Here is a 17,677-nt window from a genome sequence, read left to right on the forward strand (position 1 = left end):
GTCAACATCTGTGGAGTTGCAGAGGAAGACGTACTGGACTTGAATTTGAGCAACTCTGAATTTTTCTTCTTTAACAAGTGGATAGCAGGAAGAAATCAATCCCTTCAGCTGAATTGTCCTGCCTCTTAAAAACAGTTTCGCCTTGAAACCAAGCATTAATTTTGACAACAAATCTTAGGTGTGGGCAACGAGCAGAAATGCATTTATTTGGTCTTTGCACGTAAACCTTACTGTAACCGAAACTGGAGCAGAACTGCAGGTCCGCGTCTGTGGCGATGCACTAATGCACTACCGGTACGTTGTAGCTGCTTGACCCTTTTGTTCCTCTTCGTCGTCTTATTCTAAGCCGTCTTATTCTAAGCCCTTCCCTCTCTGACAGCTACCACGCGGGGCGCCTGAACTGGGCGACCATGGAGCTGTGAAAAAATAGAGCCGAAACCTACTGGTGTGTCTGCAGCAGGGCTGGTCCTGGAGGGGTCAGTCAGTGTGTGTGTCCAGTCCTGGTCCTGGAGGGGTCAGTCAGTGTGTGTGTCTGCAGCAGGGCTGTCCAGTCCTGGTCCTGGAGGGGTCAGTCAGTGTGTCCAGTCCTGGTCCTGGAGGGGTCAGTGTGTGTGTCTGCAGCAGGGCTGTCCAGTCCTGGTCCTGGAGGGGTCAGTCAGTGTGTCCAGTCCTGGTCCTGGAGGGGTCAGTCAGTGTGTGTGTCTGCAGCAGGGCTGTCCAGTCCTGGTCCTGGAGGGGTCAGTCAGTGTCCCCAGTTCTGGTCCTGGAGGGGTCAGTCAGTGTGTCCAGTCCTGGTCCTGGAGGGGTCAGTCAGTGTGTCCAGTCCTGGTCCTGGAGGGGTCAGTCTGCCCCCTCTCAAACTGGTGGAGCAAAAGTTTCTAGCACCTTCTGTGCTCCCCTGTCCCCTCCGACACCCCGCCAGCTCCCAGATCATTCCCCTGCCTCCAGCAGCCACCTTCCGGACCGGGCTGGGCGGACGACCGCAGAACCGGCGCTCGGGGGGAGCCGGGCCGCGTCACGACTGCGGGCGCCACGATCACAGCCAGTTTCACATCGATCGCCGTTCCGGGGCGACCTGTTTGTTCTGTAGTGTGAACAGTGACACGCACGCGCGCGACATGAGATTATTAAAACAGACAGACGTGAGAACCTCCGCGCGCACACGCCGAGCGAGCAGCAGAGTCATTTCTCCTCCCCGCCGTTAGTGACGCAGGTCCGCTTGTCCACGAGCCGCTGAGGTCCGATCACGCAGCCCTCGCGTCTCTCCAGCACACTTGGGCGCAGAGACGAGGAGCCTGCAGGACAGGAGAGAGCAGAGAGACGAAGAGCCTGCAGGACATGAGAGAGAGACAAGTTCATGAAAGACGAAATTCAGACACTGATGGACACATTCCTAAACACCCCATATCAAACCAACAAACTAGGGATGAACTTGGCCACACAAAAACGAAATCACCTATTCCACAAACTAGCATCAAAATCTAAGCTAAAAACAACTAAAAAAAACTACCAAAAAACAAAAGCAAAAGAAAAGTGGTTTGATACGGAGTGCAAAAACATCAGAAATGCACTACGAAAAGTCTCAAATGAAAAACACAGACAACCACACAACACAGATCTGCAACTCAGGTACTGTGACATGGTAAAACTTTACAAACACACGCTGAAAAAGAAAAGAAACACGTACATAAACAAACAACTTGCAGAAATTGAGGAGTCACTAAATCAGAACTGTTTCTGTGAGAAGTGGAACAACTTAAACAAATCAAAACCAGAAGAATTGGCCATCCAAAATGGAACAATCTGGCAAACATACTTTGAAAATCTCCCGAATACAAATCAATCAGACCAAAGCCACTTTTGAAAAACTCAAATTTTGGAATTGGCTATCAAAGACCACCAAAACCCCTAAGACTCCCCAATCACTGAGCAGGAGCTACTGGACAAACTCCAGGCCCTCAGACCACGCAAAGCCTGTGGCCATGATGGAGTCATAAATGAGATGCTGAGACACAGCAGCCCAAAGTTGCAACAAGCCCTGCTCAAACTCCTCAATCTCATCATGACAGCTGGATGTTTCCCCGAGGCCTGGAACCAAGGACTGATCACGCCCATCTATAAGAGTGGAGATAAACTCGATCCCAACAACTACCGGGGCATCTGTGTGAACAGTAACCTGGGGAAGGTATTCTGGAGTATCCTAAATACACAAATACTGGCCTTCCTTACCGAACACAGTGTCCTGAGTAAAAGTCAGATTGGCTTCTTGCCAGATCACCGCACATCTGATCACATTTACACCCTACACACACTGATAGACAAACACGTCCACCAAAAACACAAAGGAAAAATTTTTGCCTGCTTTGTCGATTTCAAAAAAGCATTTGACTCGATTTGGTATGAGAGATTGTTTTACAAACTACTCCAAAGTGGCATAGGGGGCAAAGTGTACGACATAATTAAATCAATGTATTCAGAGAGCAAATGTGCAGTGAAAATTGGAAACAAAAGGACTAAATTCTTCACCCAAGGCCGCGGGGTGAGACAGGGCTGCAGCCTGAGCCCAACACTGTTCAATATCTATATCAACGAATTAGCAGGAATGTTGGAGCAGTCTGCAGCTCCTGGTCACACACTACACGACACAGAAATCAAGTTCCTGCTCTACGCAGATGACCTGGTCCTGCTGTCGCCCACAGAACAGGGGCTGCAGCAGAACCTGGCACTGCTGGAGCAGTACTGTCAGACCTGGGCACTGACAGTCAATCTGGACAAGACCAGAGTTATGGTTTTCCAGAAGAAAGCCAGACCTCAGGGAAACAGGTACAAATTCACACTGAACAACAACACATTGGAGCACACATCCAGCTACACATATCTCGGTCTCACCATCAGCTCTTCCGGGAGTTTTGACCTGGCAGTGAAGACACTGAGGAAGAAGGCACTCAGGGCTTTCTACGCAATAAGAAGGAGGCTCTTCAACATCAACCCACCAACAAGAATCTGGCTCCAAATATTTGAAAGTGTAATCCAACCCATTGCCCTATACGGCAGTGAAGTGTGGGGTCCCCTCACAGACCAGGATTACACCCAATGGGACAAACACCCCACAGAAACTCTGCACATGGAGATCTGTAGAATCATCCTCCGTGTGCAGAGAAAAACTCCTAACAACGGGTGCAGGGCCGAATTAGGCCAGTACCCACTATTGATAAACATACAGAAAAGAATATTAAAGTATTGGCTACACCTAAAAAACAGCGACCAAAATTCCTACCACCACAAAGCCCTGCTGAGCCAAGAGCTGAGCCCAAAACAGAGCCCCCTGAGTCAGCTGGTCCTGAGGCTCACTGACCTGAGCCACACCGACACTAACCAGCCTCAGGACAGCACTGCTAGAGCACCACAACCCAGACTCAAGCACATCACAGCACAGATCAAACAGCAATATCTGTGTTTTAGTGTTTCAACTAAAATGGGACAGTACTGTGTTCAGTGTGTGATCACAGTGGCACAGTTCTGTGTTCTGTGTGTTACCAGTAGGACAGTACTGTGTTTGGTGTCTGAACACAGTGGGACAGTAGTGTGTTCGGTGTGTGATCATAGAGGGGCGCTAGTGTTCAGTGAGAAATAATAAATAATAAAGTAAATAATAACAACGTAACGTGGTTTGCGGCACGTCTACCTAGGCTGCAGCTGCTCCTGCATTATGTTTCATGTAGAAGTCTTAGCTTAGATTTTGTTTGCAAAAGACGAGCAAAATCTTTAAATGCAAATAAAAACTAGACACAACCGCAGTCCATACGAGGCCCCCTGCTACACTTTCACTGTTAATTCATTAAAGCCCATATTATCTGTGCTTTCCCTACGATAAACAACTGCACCTGAATTGACACATCTCTTCTTGCTGAGTCCTTCGCACAACAAACGAAATTTCTCACCGGTCAGAGACAACAATTCTAGTGGAGCATATCCTGTCTTTGACAGGACTTGTAGTGTTTTTAGAGAAACCAACAAGGTCAGTTCTATTCCTTGTGTTTATCAACGTCGGAAATTACTCTCCAGTCAGCTGATTTGTACACCGTGTGTGCAGTTCTTGTGTGAAGGAGATTGTTACTAGTATGAGTAGTATTATTAGTAGTGTTATTACTATTAGTAGTAGTATCAGTATTATTACTGGTATTATCATTGTTATCAGTAGTATTAGTAGTGTTAGTAGTAGTACTATTGTTGTCAGTTGTAATATTAGTGTTAGTAGTAGTACTATTGTTAGCAGTAGTAGTATTAGTGTTAGTAGTAGTAGTACTATTGTTATCAGTGCATGATGCCCAAGAATAATTCCCAGATGTTCATTCTGTAAGTTGCATTCATAATGGCCAGCAGCCCTATCACCCTGCAACTCCCAGCTGGCAGCCCCACTGGAGCCCAGCAGTGTGAGCCTGGCCAGTACCTGGAGGGAAGACTGCTGGGAAAACACTGAGGCTGCTGCTGGGAGAGGTGTGAGTGGGGCCAGCAGGGGGCGCTCTCACCCTGCGCTCTGTGTGGGTCCTGATGCCCCAGTATAGTGACGGGGACACTGGACTGTAAACAGGCGTCGTCCTGCAGATGAGACGTCAAACCGAGGTCCTGACTCTCTGTGGTCATTAACAATCCCAGGGTGTCTCTCGAGAAGAGTAGGGGTTTTACACCAGCGTCCTGGTCAAATTTCCCATTGGCCCTTACCAGTCATGGCCTCCTAATAATCCCCATCTATGAATTGGCTTCATCACTCTGCTCTCCTCCCCACTGAGAGCTGGTGTGTGGGGAGAGGACTGGGGCGTCATCCAGGTGGGGCTGCACACTGGTGGTGGTAGTGGGATCCCCAGGACCTGTAAAGAGCTGCACACTGGTGGTGGTAGTGGGATCCCCATGACCTGTAAAGAGCTCTGAGTGGAGTGTCCAGGAAAGAGCTATAGAAGTGTATTATTATTATTAATATCATGCAGCCCGAACCCCAGCGAGCGTGACTCCCTGACCCTGACCTCTCTCTCCCCCAGGTGCAGAACCGCTGTTCCTGCTGCTGGTGGCCGCGCTGTGTCTCCAGATCTACTCCTCCGAGGAGCCCGGGTGTGAACCGGCGCTGCCCGCCGCCAGCTGCCCCCCCGAGGGGCAGGGGCAGGGGGGGCAGGAGGAATGGCAGGGGCTGCTGTTGCCCCACCCACCCACACTGCCATCGCCCCTCCTGGCGGGGGAGGAAGAGGGGGCGGCGGCCGAGGCGACGAAGACCGGGGAGGTGCTGCTCCTGGTCGGCGTCTCTCAGTACCTTAGCACCAGCTCCGACCTGTGACCTGTGACCTGTGACCTGTAACCCCCCCCCGCCCCCCTTCTGGGTGGAGTCCGACCGTGACGGGAGAGGCCCTCGAGTCCGGCCCGATACCGATACCCATACCGGCCAGCCGGACCCGAACCCGAGCTCGGACCCGGACCGCTGCCGCCCGGAGAGGGGAGTCCGGGACTCGTGGGCGGAGACGCCCGTGGCGCCTTATCGCTCTATTTGTTTATTTATTGATTTCCTGCGTGGCTTATTTATTTATCTATCTTATTGACGGAGAGACTCGTGCGTCTTATTGATGGAGAGTATTTCAGTGAGAGTGGAGGTGGTGCTACTCTTCCTTCACCGTGAGGAACTGGAACGGTTCTCCATGATTTGTCGTTGTATAATCGATCGGTCGATGACAGTGAGCGAAATGATCGTGGGGTGGGTGGGGAACGGCGCGTGTTTCACTCCCTGAACAGATGAATAAAAACGGAGAAGCAGCGGTGTGGTTTGTGTTTGTTCTGGGGGAGGGATTGACGCTGCAGGAAGTCAATCAGCGCTCAGGCATCTGCGGTTAAGGGGGGGTCTGTACGCAGAGAGGGGTGGGAGGAGGGAACAACCTGATACCCTGGCTTCTCTCCAGACAGAGCTGGGGGAGGGGCGAACAAGCCGATGAGCTGCTCAGGTCCGTTATCTACTGTCTGACTCCTGTCTGCTCTCATGCTCTCTCTGGTCTGCTGTTTCCCCGATCTGTCTCTCTCCTGAAGCAGTTCAGCTCTGGCCTCTGACTTCTGGTGCCTTGTCTCCCCCTGGCGGGGACAGCGCCTCATTAACTTCATTGATCCAGACGGGTGTGGACCCCAGTGTCCCGACTGCTGGTCAGGGGTGTTGCTTAGTCGGGGTTCGGTCTGTACTCCCCAAATTCCCTCTTCTCAGTTGTTTGCAGGTGGGATGAAGTGGGGTCCCTGACTGTAAAGTGCTTTGGAGATCCTTTTAGATCAACTTTCCAGAACCCCAAACAAGAGAGTTTGCTTATGAAAAATAATTTTTAAAGTTTTTTTAAATTCCTAAGTGATGAGATATACCAGAAACGTTCATATCAGGCGGCGCCCAAGACTTCATTCTGCCCTGGTGAGTTAATCATTAACTGAACCCACTAAATATTTTATCAAGGGCCACTGAGAGGACATAGTCCTGCCCTTCAGATCAGCAGGAAGAGAAGGAGAGAGAGAGATGGCAGCGTGTAGGAGCTCAGCGCTCAGCCCTGGTGAGTTTTCTCTTGTTCTGCCTGTCAGAGTGTCATAAAGGGAGTCACTGAGGGTCTCTTCTCTGTCACAGAGCACAGCAGCAGCTGGAGAAGTGTCTTCCTGTCTGCTGAGAGTGTGTTCTGTCTGTCAGACACACAGGGTCTGAACTTGGAGATAGAGACAGGAGCTGATGTACTTTCACTTTCTCTTGTCAGAGATCAGGGATCAGTACTGTCAACTCAAGCTGTTTGGAATGTACTAAATATTTTAATAAGGTGTTTATTTAAGGTAAAATGATTGATGTAAAACCTGACTGTGTGCTGATGGTATTGGATTCACACTGTTAGTATTCATGATGCTCAGACACGCTCAGATATGATCGTTTCCTGTTTGTTGCTCAGAGATTGTGTTTGTTGTACAGCTGATAATACCAGAGAGGAATCAGTACAGATGAACAACAGAGGAATTTATTTGGCCCATAATTAGTAGTGATTCCAGGTTCTCCTGTCCTGACTGGGCAGCTTGTTCCCCTCTCCCACCCCTCTCTGTGTACAGTAGAGCCTCCTGTCCTGACTGGAGGAGCTCACCCAGCTATGTCTGGAGAGAAGCCAGGGTATCAGCCTGTTCCCCTCTCCCACCTCTCTCTGTGTACAGTAGAGCCTCCCACTCCTGATTTTAAGTCTTAGTGTTGCTTTGAGTTTCAGTGTTAATTCTGAGGAACTCTGAGGTGTCAATATCTAACTGGTCTTTAATGATGACTGACTGTCACTGAGGATGTTGAATATTTTGTATATATATATATGGTTCACTATCTTCACCCTGTCAGTGTGGGACACTCCCTTCAGACTAAAGAGACTCAGTTCCTCCAGCTTGTCAGTTTCACTGTTTTTAAACTAACATCATGCTAGTTCTCTTCAGTGTGGATCACAGTAGATAGTTTCTAAGCGGTTTGAAACTATACAACACACAGATTTCCCAGCCAGGTGGCTGAGTCCCAAACATGTCTTTATGAAATGTGACATTTTAGACTCGCTAGTGAAGAATCGGGACAGACTGAATGATTTTACAGTTTTTTTACATGTATTTTTAAAATAAGGTGGTATAAAGGTTCATTCTGAACACAGGAGTCCCATATGTGTCTGAACTGCCATTGGATACTCAGTGTTAGGGGGACTCTACAGGGCCCTCCAGAAGTATTGGTGCCCTTGGTAAAGATGAGCAAGGAAGACATTGGAAAAATGTCTGTGTTGTTTATCAGATGAGAGAAATCTAACCTTTCAGTGAGGTTAAATTATTTTAAGAAAAAAAATCCTGATGAAAAAAAAACATGTACTATTGAGAGAACAGTTAAATATATATATATATTACATAAATTGCAAGAATACAGAATAAGAATGTTGTAAGAATACAGTCTGATTACCTAACATTAACAGAACATTTTTGTATACCACAGTGAATACACAGAAAATTAATCTCAATAATCTGTGATTTTCCTCTGTCACAGGGCAGGGACAATAGAAAAGATATAGAAAAGTTTTTATCGTGAATTTTAAATGGGATGAAGAGTGAAGATAGATGTGATGAGAACTTTATCATGTAAATAATCTGTGATCTTTCTCTCTGACAGGGGAGGGACAGGCTGATTCCCATGAGGCACCACAGCGTCTCTCAGAGATCAGGATTGTGCTGCTGGGCCAGAGATTGTCTGAGAAGAGCTCAGCAGGAAACACCATCCTGGGCAGAGAGGAGTTTGTCACTGAGGGAGTAACTGAGGAGTGTGTGAAGAGAGAGGGAGAAGTAGCTGGGAGGCAGATCACTGTGGTTGACACTCCAGGGTACTCCTCTTTTCCACGTATAATAAGGACTGATCCACAGCATGTCAGAGAGGAGGTTGTGCGCAGTGTGTCTCTGTGTCCCCCAGGACCCCACGCTCTCCTCCTGGTGATTGATCTGGACTCAGCCACAGACTGGAGATCAGTGAAGAAATATCTGGAGCTTCTCAGTGAGAGAGTCTGGAGACACACAATAGTGCTGTTCACCTGGGGGGACACACTGAGAGACATAACCATTGAGCAGCACATTGAGAGAGAAGGGAAGAAGCTCCAGTATCTGGTGGAGAAGTGTGGGAACAGGTATCATGTTCTCAACAACAAGAACAGGGGCGACCGCACTCAGGTCACAGAGCTGCTGGAGAAGATAGAGGACATGGTGGCAGGAAACTATGGGCTGTACTTCACCACTGACATCAAAGAAATAAACACTGAACGAGAGATAGAGGAGCCGAGACAGAGGGAGGAGGAGAGACAGAGAGAGACAGGAGCTGAGACAGAGGTTGGAGGAGGAGAGACAGAGAGAGACAGAGGAGCTGAGACAGAGGGAGGAGGAGAGACAGAGAGAGACAGAGGAGCTGAGACAGAGGGAGGAGGAGAGACAGAGGAGCTGATACAGAGAGACAGAGGAGCTGAGACAGAGGGAGGAGGAGAAACAGAGAGAGACAGAGGAGCTGAGACAGAGGGAGGAGGAGAGACAGAGGAGCTGAGACAGAGGGAGGAGGAGAGACAGAGGAGCTGAGACAGAGAGACAGAGGAGCTGAGACAGAGGGAGGAGGAGAGACAGAAAGAGAGAGAGGAGCTGAGACAGAGGGAGGAGGAGAGACAGAGAGAGACAGAGGAGCTGAGACAGAAGTATGAAAGAAGGGAGAGAGAGAGAGAAGAGGAGCCCAGACTGCCTGTCAAGAGGAGGAACAGTAAAGGTCTTAAACCTCCCAACAGTGAGTGTGATTGATGCTGTATTACTGATTCACTGATCTTACTGGTCATCAGACTGAGAGATTCAACCATCTTGTGTCCTGTTAGGAATTAAAATCATACTGTGCTCCGCTCTGTACTGCGTTACTAACACAGTGGCACACAGACCTGTGTCTGTTTAAATCCTCTGTGCTGTACTTGAACTGTTTTCTCTCAGGGAGATTAGATTTAGTCCATCACACAGCAGCTCAGAGACAGGAGCTGATTTACTTTCACTTTCTCTTGTCAGCGATCAGAGATCTATCAAACTGTTTGGAATTTAATAAACATTTAATAAACATGTTCCTGGTTTTACTGTTTTTATATAAAAATGTTTATGTAAAAAATCACTGACAAGGTATTAGGTTCTTTTTCACCAATAGTATTTTCATGCATGTTAATGACAGCAGCAGACTTGATCAGACATGGTTTTTACCTGTGTGTTTCTCAGAGGCAGTTTTCACTGTTCTGTCTATAACAACACGGAGCTGTTTTCCACACAATAACAACAGAAGATAGGACACAGAAAAGAGTATTTAGTAGTTAAAATGATCAGAAGATCAAATCTGGCTGTTTCTTCAAGGAAGCCAGAGTATCTCATCTCTGTACTCAAGCTGCACCTCCAGTTGTGCCCAGAAAATCATCTCCGACCCCTCTCCCCCAGCTCATAATCTCTTTCAGCTTCATGCTTCTGGAACAAGTTTCAGATCCTCCCAATCAAGGACGGTCTGATTCAACCTCAGACTCCTCCCCTCTGCCATGCGACCTCTGAATTCACCTTGAACTCTGACTTCCTTGTATAATTTATTGTTTAACATGGAAAGTTGTTTACATATGTGCTGTATGTGACAATGTTTGTCTTCTGTTCTATGTAAATTTGTACTGTATATGTTGTATGTGTGACTCATCTGTGTTGTTTGCTGTACTATTAGCAAATTCCACCAACTATTGGCAATAAAGAATAATCTAATCAACTTCAAAAACGTTTTCACTTTCACAGTCTTGTCACAGGTCAGTACTATCGAGGTCACGTCATGCTGTTCTAAAAGAACTTTACAAAAATCATTCAATTGGTGCAAAACCTAACAGATTATAGCCGTATTTCATTGTTTTAAATTAATTGATTACTAATGGCAAGAGTGATTAATACATCAACAGATTCTATATAGCTGCACATGTCCAACAATAAAATCGACTCTTGATTTTCAGCAGATCTCATTTGAAGTAATAATTAAAAAAAAAAACTATTTTATATAGCACCTTTAAAGGTGTCTTCTCAAAGCGATTTACAGAATGACAACAACAATGTCCTTACAGTGTGTGAGAGCAGGGGTGTGACCCCAGTGACCCGACTGCTGGTCAGGGGTGCTGCTTAGTCGGGGTTCGGTCTGTACTCCCCAAATTCCCTCTTCTCAGTTGTTTGCAGGTGGGATGAAGTGGGGTCCCTGACTGTAAAGTGCTTTGGAGATCCTTTTAGATCAACTTTCCAGAACCCCAAACAAGAGAGTTTGCTTATGAAAAACAATTTTAAAAGTATTTTTATATATATTTTTAAATTCCTAAGTGATGAGATATACCAGAAACGTTCCTATCAGGCGGCATCCAAGACTTCATTCTGCCCTGGTGAGTTAATCATTAACTGAACCCAGGGCCACTGAGAGGACAAAGTCCTGCCCTTGAGAGAGAGACAAGACCAGAGTTATGGTTTTCCAGAAGAAAGCCAGACCTCAGGGAAACAGGTACAAATTCACACTGAACAACAACACATTGGAGCACACATCCAGCTACACATATCTCGGTCTCACCATCAGCTCTTCCGGGAGTTTTGACTTGGCAGTGAAGGCACTGAGGGAGAAGGCACTCAGGGCTTTCTACGCAATAAGAAGGAGGCTCTTCAACATCAGCCCACCAACAAGAATCTGGCTCCAAATATTTGAAAGTGTAATCCAACCCATTGCCCTATATGGCAGTGAAGTGTGGGGTCCCCTCACAGACCAGGATTACACCCAATGGGACAAACACCCCACAGAAACTCTGCACATGGAGATCTGTAGAATCATCCTCCGTGTGCAGAGAAAAACTCCTAACAATGGGTGCAGGGCCGAATAAGGCCAGTACCCACTATTGATAAACATACAGAAAAGAATATTAAAGTATTGGCTACACCTAAAAAACAGCGACCAAAATTCCTACCACCACAAAGCCCTGCTGAGCCAAGAGCTGAGCCCAAAACAGAGCCCCCTGAGCCAGCTGGTCCTGAGGCTCACCGACCTGAGCCACACCAACACTAACCAGCCTCAGGACAGCACTGCTAGAGCACCACAACCCAGACTCAACCACATCACAGCACAGATCAAACAGCAATATCTCACACACTGGGACACACACACAAACACAATATAAACTGGAATGCTACAGAACCCTAAACAGACAATACACACTAGCTGAATATTTGACCAAAATAAAAAATAACAAACAGAAACAGACCCTGACGAAGTACAGGCTCAGTGACCACAACCTGGCCATAGAAACTGGGCGACACAGGCAGACCTGGCTGCCCAGAGAGGACAGGCTGTGCTCCCACTGCCAGCGGGGAGAAATAGAGACAGAGGTGCACTTCCTACTGCACTGTGACAGATACTCTGGGATTAGAGAAACATTTCCCGAAATTCAGAAATCTAATCCCAGAGTTCCCACACTTGCCAGAGTCACAACGGGTCCCCATCCTACTGGGAGAGGGAGGAGGGAATTCAGTTGATCTGGCAGCCCAGTATGTGATCTCCTGTCACAGCCTGAGGAACAGTGAGTCTGTCTCCCAATAATGCTCCAGTCGCTACAGTATATGTCAATATTTTATCATATCTCTTTGTTGTAAATGTCTGTGACATGTCTGTAGGTTTTATTTTACTTCTAGTTTTTGTTTTGTTCCATGTTAATTTTATTATTTTTATTTGCTTTGGCAACACTGATTGTACCCATTGGTCATGCTAATAAAGCCTCTTGAACAGGAGAGAGACAGGTACAGGTACTCCTGGCCAGGTGTGGCTGTTACCTGCTTGCCCTGGTCTCTGAAGAACTCTCCAGCGTTCTCGATCACCAGCTCATCTGTCATGGAGGCGTAGGGCTGCTCCTTACACAGCCTCAGCATCTCCCAGAGGGTCACCCCAAACGCCCACACATCGCTGGCTGTGGTGAACTTCCCCTGGGGACACAGACACATGGGGTCACCCCCAACACCCCCACACAGAGACACACAGGGTCGCCCCCACACACAGACAGACACATGGGGTCACCCCCAACACCCCCACACAGTCGCCGGCGTACAGGTTGCGGCTCATGCCGAAGTCGGCGATCTTGATGGCGCCGCCCTCCCCCACCAGGCAGTTCCGGGTCGCCAGGTCCCGGTGCACAAAGTTCAGGGAGGCCAGGAACTTCATCCCGGAGGAGATCTGGCAGGCCATGGAGATCAGAGAGGTGTAGCTGGAGAGAGAGACACATCTCATATTAACACTGAGAGAAAGAGGGGTTCATTCAGACACACTGACTGGACACTCCAGTACATGAACACTGCACTGAGAGAGAGAGGGGTTCATACAGACACACTGACTGGACACTCCAGTACATGAACACTGCACTGAGAGAGAGAGGGGTTAATACACACACACTGACTGGACACTCCAGGACATGAACACTGCACTGAGAGAGAGAGGGGTTCATACACACACACTGACTGGACACTCCAGTACATGAACACTGCACTGAGAGAGAGAGGGGTTCATACAGACACACTGACTGGACACTCCAGTATATGAACACTGCACTGAGAGAGTGAGGGGTTCATACAGACACACTGACTGGACAGACCTGACGGTGGACTCCCCATGGCTGGCGGTGGCGATCTGATCTCGCACACATGTAGACTCGCACTCTCGCACATATGTAGACTCACACACAGACTCAGTCACACGCACACTCTCGCACACGTAGACACGCACACTCTCGCACACGTAGACTCGCACAGACTCGTAGTCACACTCAGACTCACTCCCGGGCACGTAGACTCGCGCGCGCACACAGACTCGCAGTCACACTCGGACACTCGCACACATGTAGACTCGCACACTCTCGCACACGTAGACACGCACACTCTCGCACACGTAGACTCGCACAGACTCGCAGTCACACTCGGACACTCGCACTCAGACTCGCAGTCACACTCGGACACTCGCGCACATGTAGACTCGCAGTCGCACTCGGACACTCGCACTCAGACTCGCAGTCACACTCGGACACTCGCACACATGTAGACTCGCAGACACTCGGACACTCGCACTCAGACTCGCAGTCACACTCGGACACTCGCACACATGTAGACTCGCACTCAGACTCGCAGTCACACTCGGACACTCGCGCACATGTAGACTCGCAGACACTCGGACACTCGCACTCAGACTCGCAGTCACACTCGGACACTCGCACACATGTAGACTCGCACTCAGACTCGCAGTCACACTCGGACACTCGCACACATGGACACTCGCACTCAGACTCGCAGTCACACTCGGACACTCGCGCACATGTAGACTCGCAGTCGCACTCGGACACTCGCACTCAGACTCGCAGTCACACTCGGACACTCGCACACATGTAGACTCGCACTCAGACTCGCAGTCACACTCAGACTCACTCCCGGGCACGTAGACTCGCGCGCGCACACAGACTCGCAGTCACACTCGGACACTCGCGCACATGTAGACTCGCAGACACTCGGACACTCGCACTCAGACTCGCAGTCACACTCGGACACTCGCACACATGTAGACTCGCACTCAGACTCGCAGTCACACTCGGACACTCGCACACATGGACACTCGCACTCAGACTCGCAGTCACACTCGGACACTCGCACACATGTAGACTCGCAGACACTCAGACACTTGCACACATGTAGACTCGCAGACACTCAGAGACAGACTCAGGCGCACACGTACACTCGCACAAGTAGACTTGCACACAGACTCGCAGTCACGTAGACTCGGGCACAGACTCGCAGTCACACTCAGACACTCGCACACACAGACTCGCAGTCACACTCAGACACTTGCACACGTACACTCGCAGTCACACTCAGACACTCTCGCACACGTACACTCGCAGATACTCAGACACTCGCACACGCACACTCGGGCACAGACTCGCAGTCACACTCAGACACTCTCGCACACGTACACTCGCACGCAGACTCGAAGTCACACTCAGACTCTCTCGCACACGTACACTCGCCCGCAGACTCGCAGTCACACTCAGACACTCTCGCACACGTACACTCACAGTCACACTCAGACACTCTCGCACACGCACACTCGCAGTCACACTCAGACACTCTCGCACACGTACACTCGCCCGCAGACTCGCAGTCACACTCAGACACTTGCACACGTACACTCGCCCGCAGACTCGCAGTCACACTCAGACACTCTCGCACACGTACACTCGCCCGCAGACTCGCAGTCACACTCAGACACTCGCACACGTACATTCGCACGCAGACTCGCAGTCACACTCAGACACTCGGGCACACGCAGACTCACAGTCACACTCGGACACTCGCACACGTACACTCGCCCGCAGACTCGCAGTCACACCCAGACACTCTCGCACACGTACACTCGCACGCAGACTCGCAGTCACACTCAGACACTCGCACACGTACACTCGCAGTCACACTCAGACACTCTCGCACACGTACACTCGCAGTCACACTCAGACACTCTCGCACATGTACACTCGCCCGCAGACTCGCAGTCACACTCAGACACTCTCACACACGTACACTCGCAGTCACACTCAGACACTCGCACACGTACACTCGCAGTCACACTCAGACACTCTCGCACACGTACACTCGCAGTCACACTCAGACACTCTCGCACACGCAGACTCGCAGTCACACTCAGACACTCTCGCACACGTACACTCGCCCGCAGACTCGCAGTCACACTCAGACACTCGCACACGTACACTCGCCCGCAGACTCGCAGTCACACTCAGACACTCTCGCACACGTACACTCGCAGTCACACTCAGACACTCTCGCACACGTACATTCGCACGCAGACTCGCAGTCACACTCAGACACTCTCGCACACGTACACTCGCAGTCACACTCAGACACTCTCGCACACGTACACTCGCAGTCACACTCGCACGCAGACTCAGTCACACTCAGACACTCGCACACGCACACTCGCACGCAGACTCAGTCACACTCAGACACTCGCACACGCACACTCGCACGCAGACTCGCAGTCACACTCAGACACTCTCGCACACGTACACTCGGGCACAGACTCACAGTCACACTCAGACACTCTCGCACATGTACACTCGGGCACAGACTCGCAGTCACACTCAGACACTCGCACACGAACACTCGCACGCAGACTCGCAGTCACACTCAGACACTCATGCACACGTACAGATGCAGCCATTCAAAATGGGTGAGGTATTTCGCGGCATACCCCGGTGGGCGTGTCCCGGTATCACGCAGTTCACGTGTGTCACGTGGCTAACTATCCGGCGTCGCCTTGTAAAACCGCCAGGGGGAGCTTAACCTCTCATGTACAGCATTTGAGCCTTTGAACTGTGTATTACAGCATGTTAATCATCAGTCATTAAAATGTTGGTATATTTTATGAAAGCAAGATTGCTCAGTTGGACAAAAGTACACAACCTACCTTTATCAGAAATATTTATGCATCAAAGCCTTTACTGAAGATATTACTAATAGTATTAATAATGGATGACTTTGGACAAGCTGTATACTCAAAGTATAATTTCTTTAGCACATTTGTACAAGCACTTGGAATCTGTCCAAGCCATACTTTGTCAGGCATTTTGTTTTACTTCAACGGGCATAAAAACTTCCTTGCTTTTAACAGGGCGTTTCATAATTTCTAACTACGAAAATGATTTAAAATGCGACACCTATCATTCAACTAGAGCTTAAAATATCACAAGGATCCTCAAGAGCACAGCAAAGAGTGTATTAAAAGACACTTGTATTTATCAACGCTTTCTTTTCCGTATACCAGATTTTATGGAACCACTTCAGAGGGGTGTCAGCCAGTCAGATTCCAGGAATCGGCACTTTAAAGGAAAAATACACACCGGTATTCCATTTCTCCCTAACGATTTTAAGCATCGAAGTATTTAACTAGCATGTGAAATAGCGTGTGAAAAAGTGGTAGTTTTAAGGTTTTCTGCTAATATAATATGGAATCGCGTATCTAAAGAATTCGTGTGCTGCGACAGGGCTGTGTAGGGCTGTTTCGCCTGCCTGTCCATGCGAGCTGTCTTGTAGCCTACTGGTCTAGGTGCGTGACTACCAACTGGCAGGTTGTGTGTTCGAATCCAGCTGGTGCTGGACTTTTCATTTTTATTTATTTATTTTTTAATCGCGTAACATAAACATATTACCGTATGCAAACTGTACTGTATACAGTATGTATATGTATATTTAATGTCTTAACTGTGCCCGTTTAAGTATTGAATATTCATATCTAATTTTACCACTGAAGGGAAATCTTAGTAGCTGAGCATAAAAAGAATAGGAGCATACTGCAACGCGTGTGAAGGCCATAAACGATATTAATTTTGGAACATAAACATACAGTATATGGCTGGTCTCGGTACTTTAAAGAAAACATACACGAAACATGGTTTCATTATGACCAGAATCGGTCTTGAGATATTTTTAACTTGATTTACAGTATTTGAGAGGTATGTCTTAACACCGATACTACAGTACGTAAATACTGCTCACGTATATGTTTCTAGGTTTATATTATGCATTTCATACGGTCAAATTACTTTTGAGCAACTAATAAGAAGCGCGAAACGGTATGCGCAGGGCGTTTTAGTTTCGTTTTACTGGGACTCTGCTTTAACAATGTCGCCGTGGATTGATTAGAGATATCAAGTACATACAACTCATTTTTTAAATGTTGTAGTTCATCTTGTAAAAATGTTACGAGTACATCATCTATCAACAATTACACAGGTTCTGTTTCCATATTGCGGATTTTGGTTACGTAATATTATTTTCTAAATTTCACGTTGTGAATATATGATTTGGGCAAACAGAGCTGCAAAGAAGTACATTATGGGTTGTTGGTTTTTTTTTGCAGTTTTATCTAGAACAAGCGATGCTTAAACCTTTGTCTGATTCTTGTGAAACTATCCACACGACAGTTACAGTACCTAGGAGTTGACTTCAGTGATGTCACTGATGGGATGTTTCTAAAAATCCATCCTCTGTAAAACGTCTTCTCTAGTTGTCCTGCATA

At 48.2% G+C, this 17,677-nt stretch overlaps 2 protein-coding genes across 2 annotated transcripts in view; both read left to right on the forward strand.

Moving 5' to 3' along the window:
* The first annotated feature begins 6,529 nt into the window (after window positions 1-6,529).
* The window catches only part of LOC138243467 (GTPase IMAP family member 4-like), a 194,051-nt gene continuing 182,903 nt past the window's right edge, over window positions 6,530-17,677 (forward strand). Inside the window, exon 1 of the mRNA XM_069199098.1 lies at window positions 6,530-6,563. Within this exon, the coding sequence (XP_069055199.1) occupies window positions 6,530-6,563 (34 nt within the window). The remainder of the gene's footprint in view (window positions 6,564-17,677) is intronic.
* LOC138243353 (GTPase IMAP family member 4-like) lies at window positions 7,137-10,764 on the forward strand. The gene is made up of 3 exons (XM_069198923.1): window positions 7,137-7,191; window positions 8,171-9,092; window positions 10,746-10,764. The coding sequence occupies exons 1-3, from the start codon at window positions 7,137-7,139 to the stop codon at window positions 10,762-10,764; spliced, it is 996 nt and encodes a 331-aa protein (XP_069055024.1).

This window comes from Lepisosteus oculatus, chromosome 14 (genome assembly GCF_040954835.1).
Source record: "Lepisosteus oculatus isolate fLepOcu1 chromosome 14, fLepOcu1.hap2, whole genome shotgun sequence".
NCBI classification, from domain to species: domain Eukaryota; kingdom Metazoa; phylum Chordata; class Actinopteri; order Semionotiformes; family Lepisosteidae; genus Lepisosteus; species Lepisosteus oculatus.

Coding starts and splice junctions, on each gene's coding strand:
- LOC138243353 (XM_069198923.1), top strand. CDS start 7,137: ATGTCTGGAGAGAAGCCAGGGTATCAGCCTGTTCCCCTCTCCCACCTC. Junction 7,192..8,170: donor CCTCTCCCACCTCTCTCTGT/GTACAGTAGAGC, acceptor TCTCTCTGACAG/GGGAGGGACAGGCTGATTCC.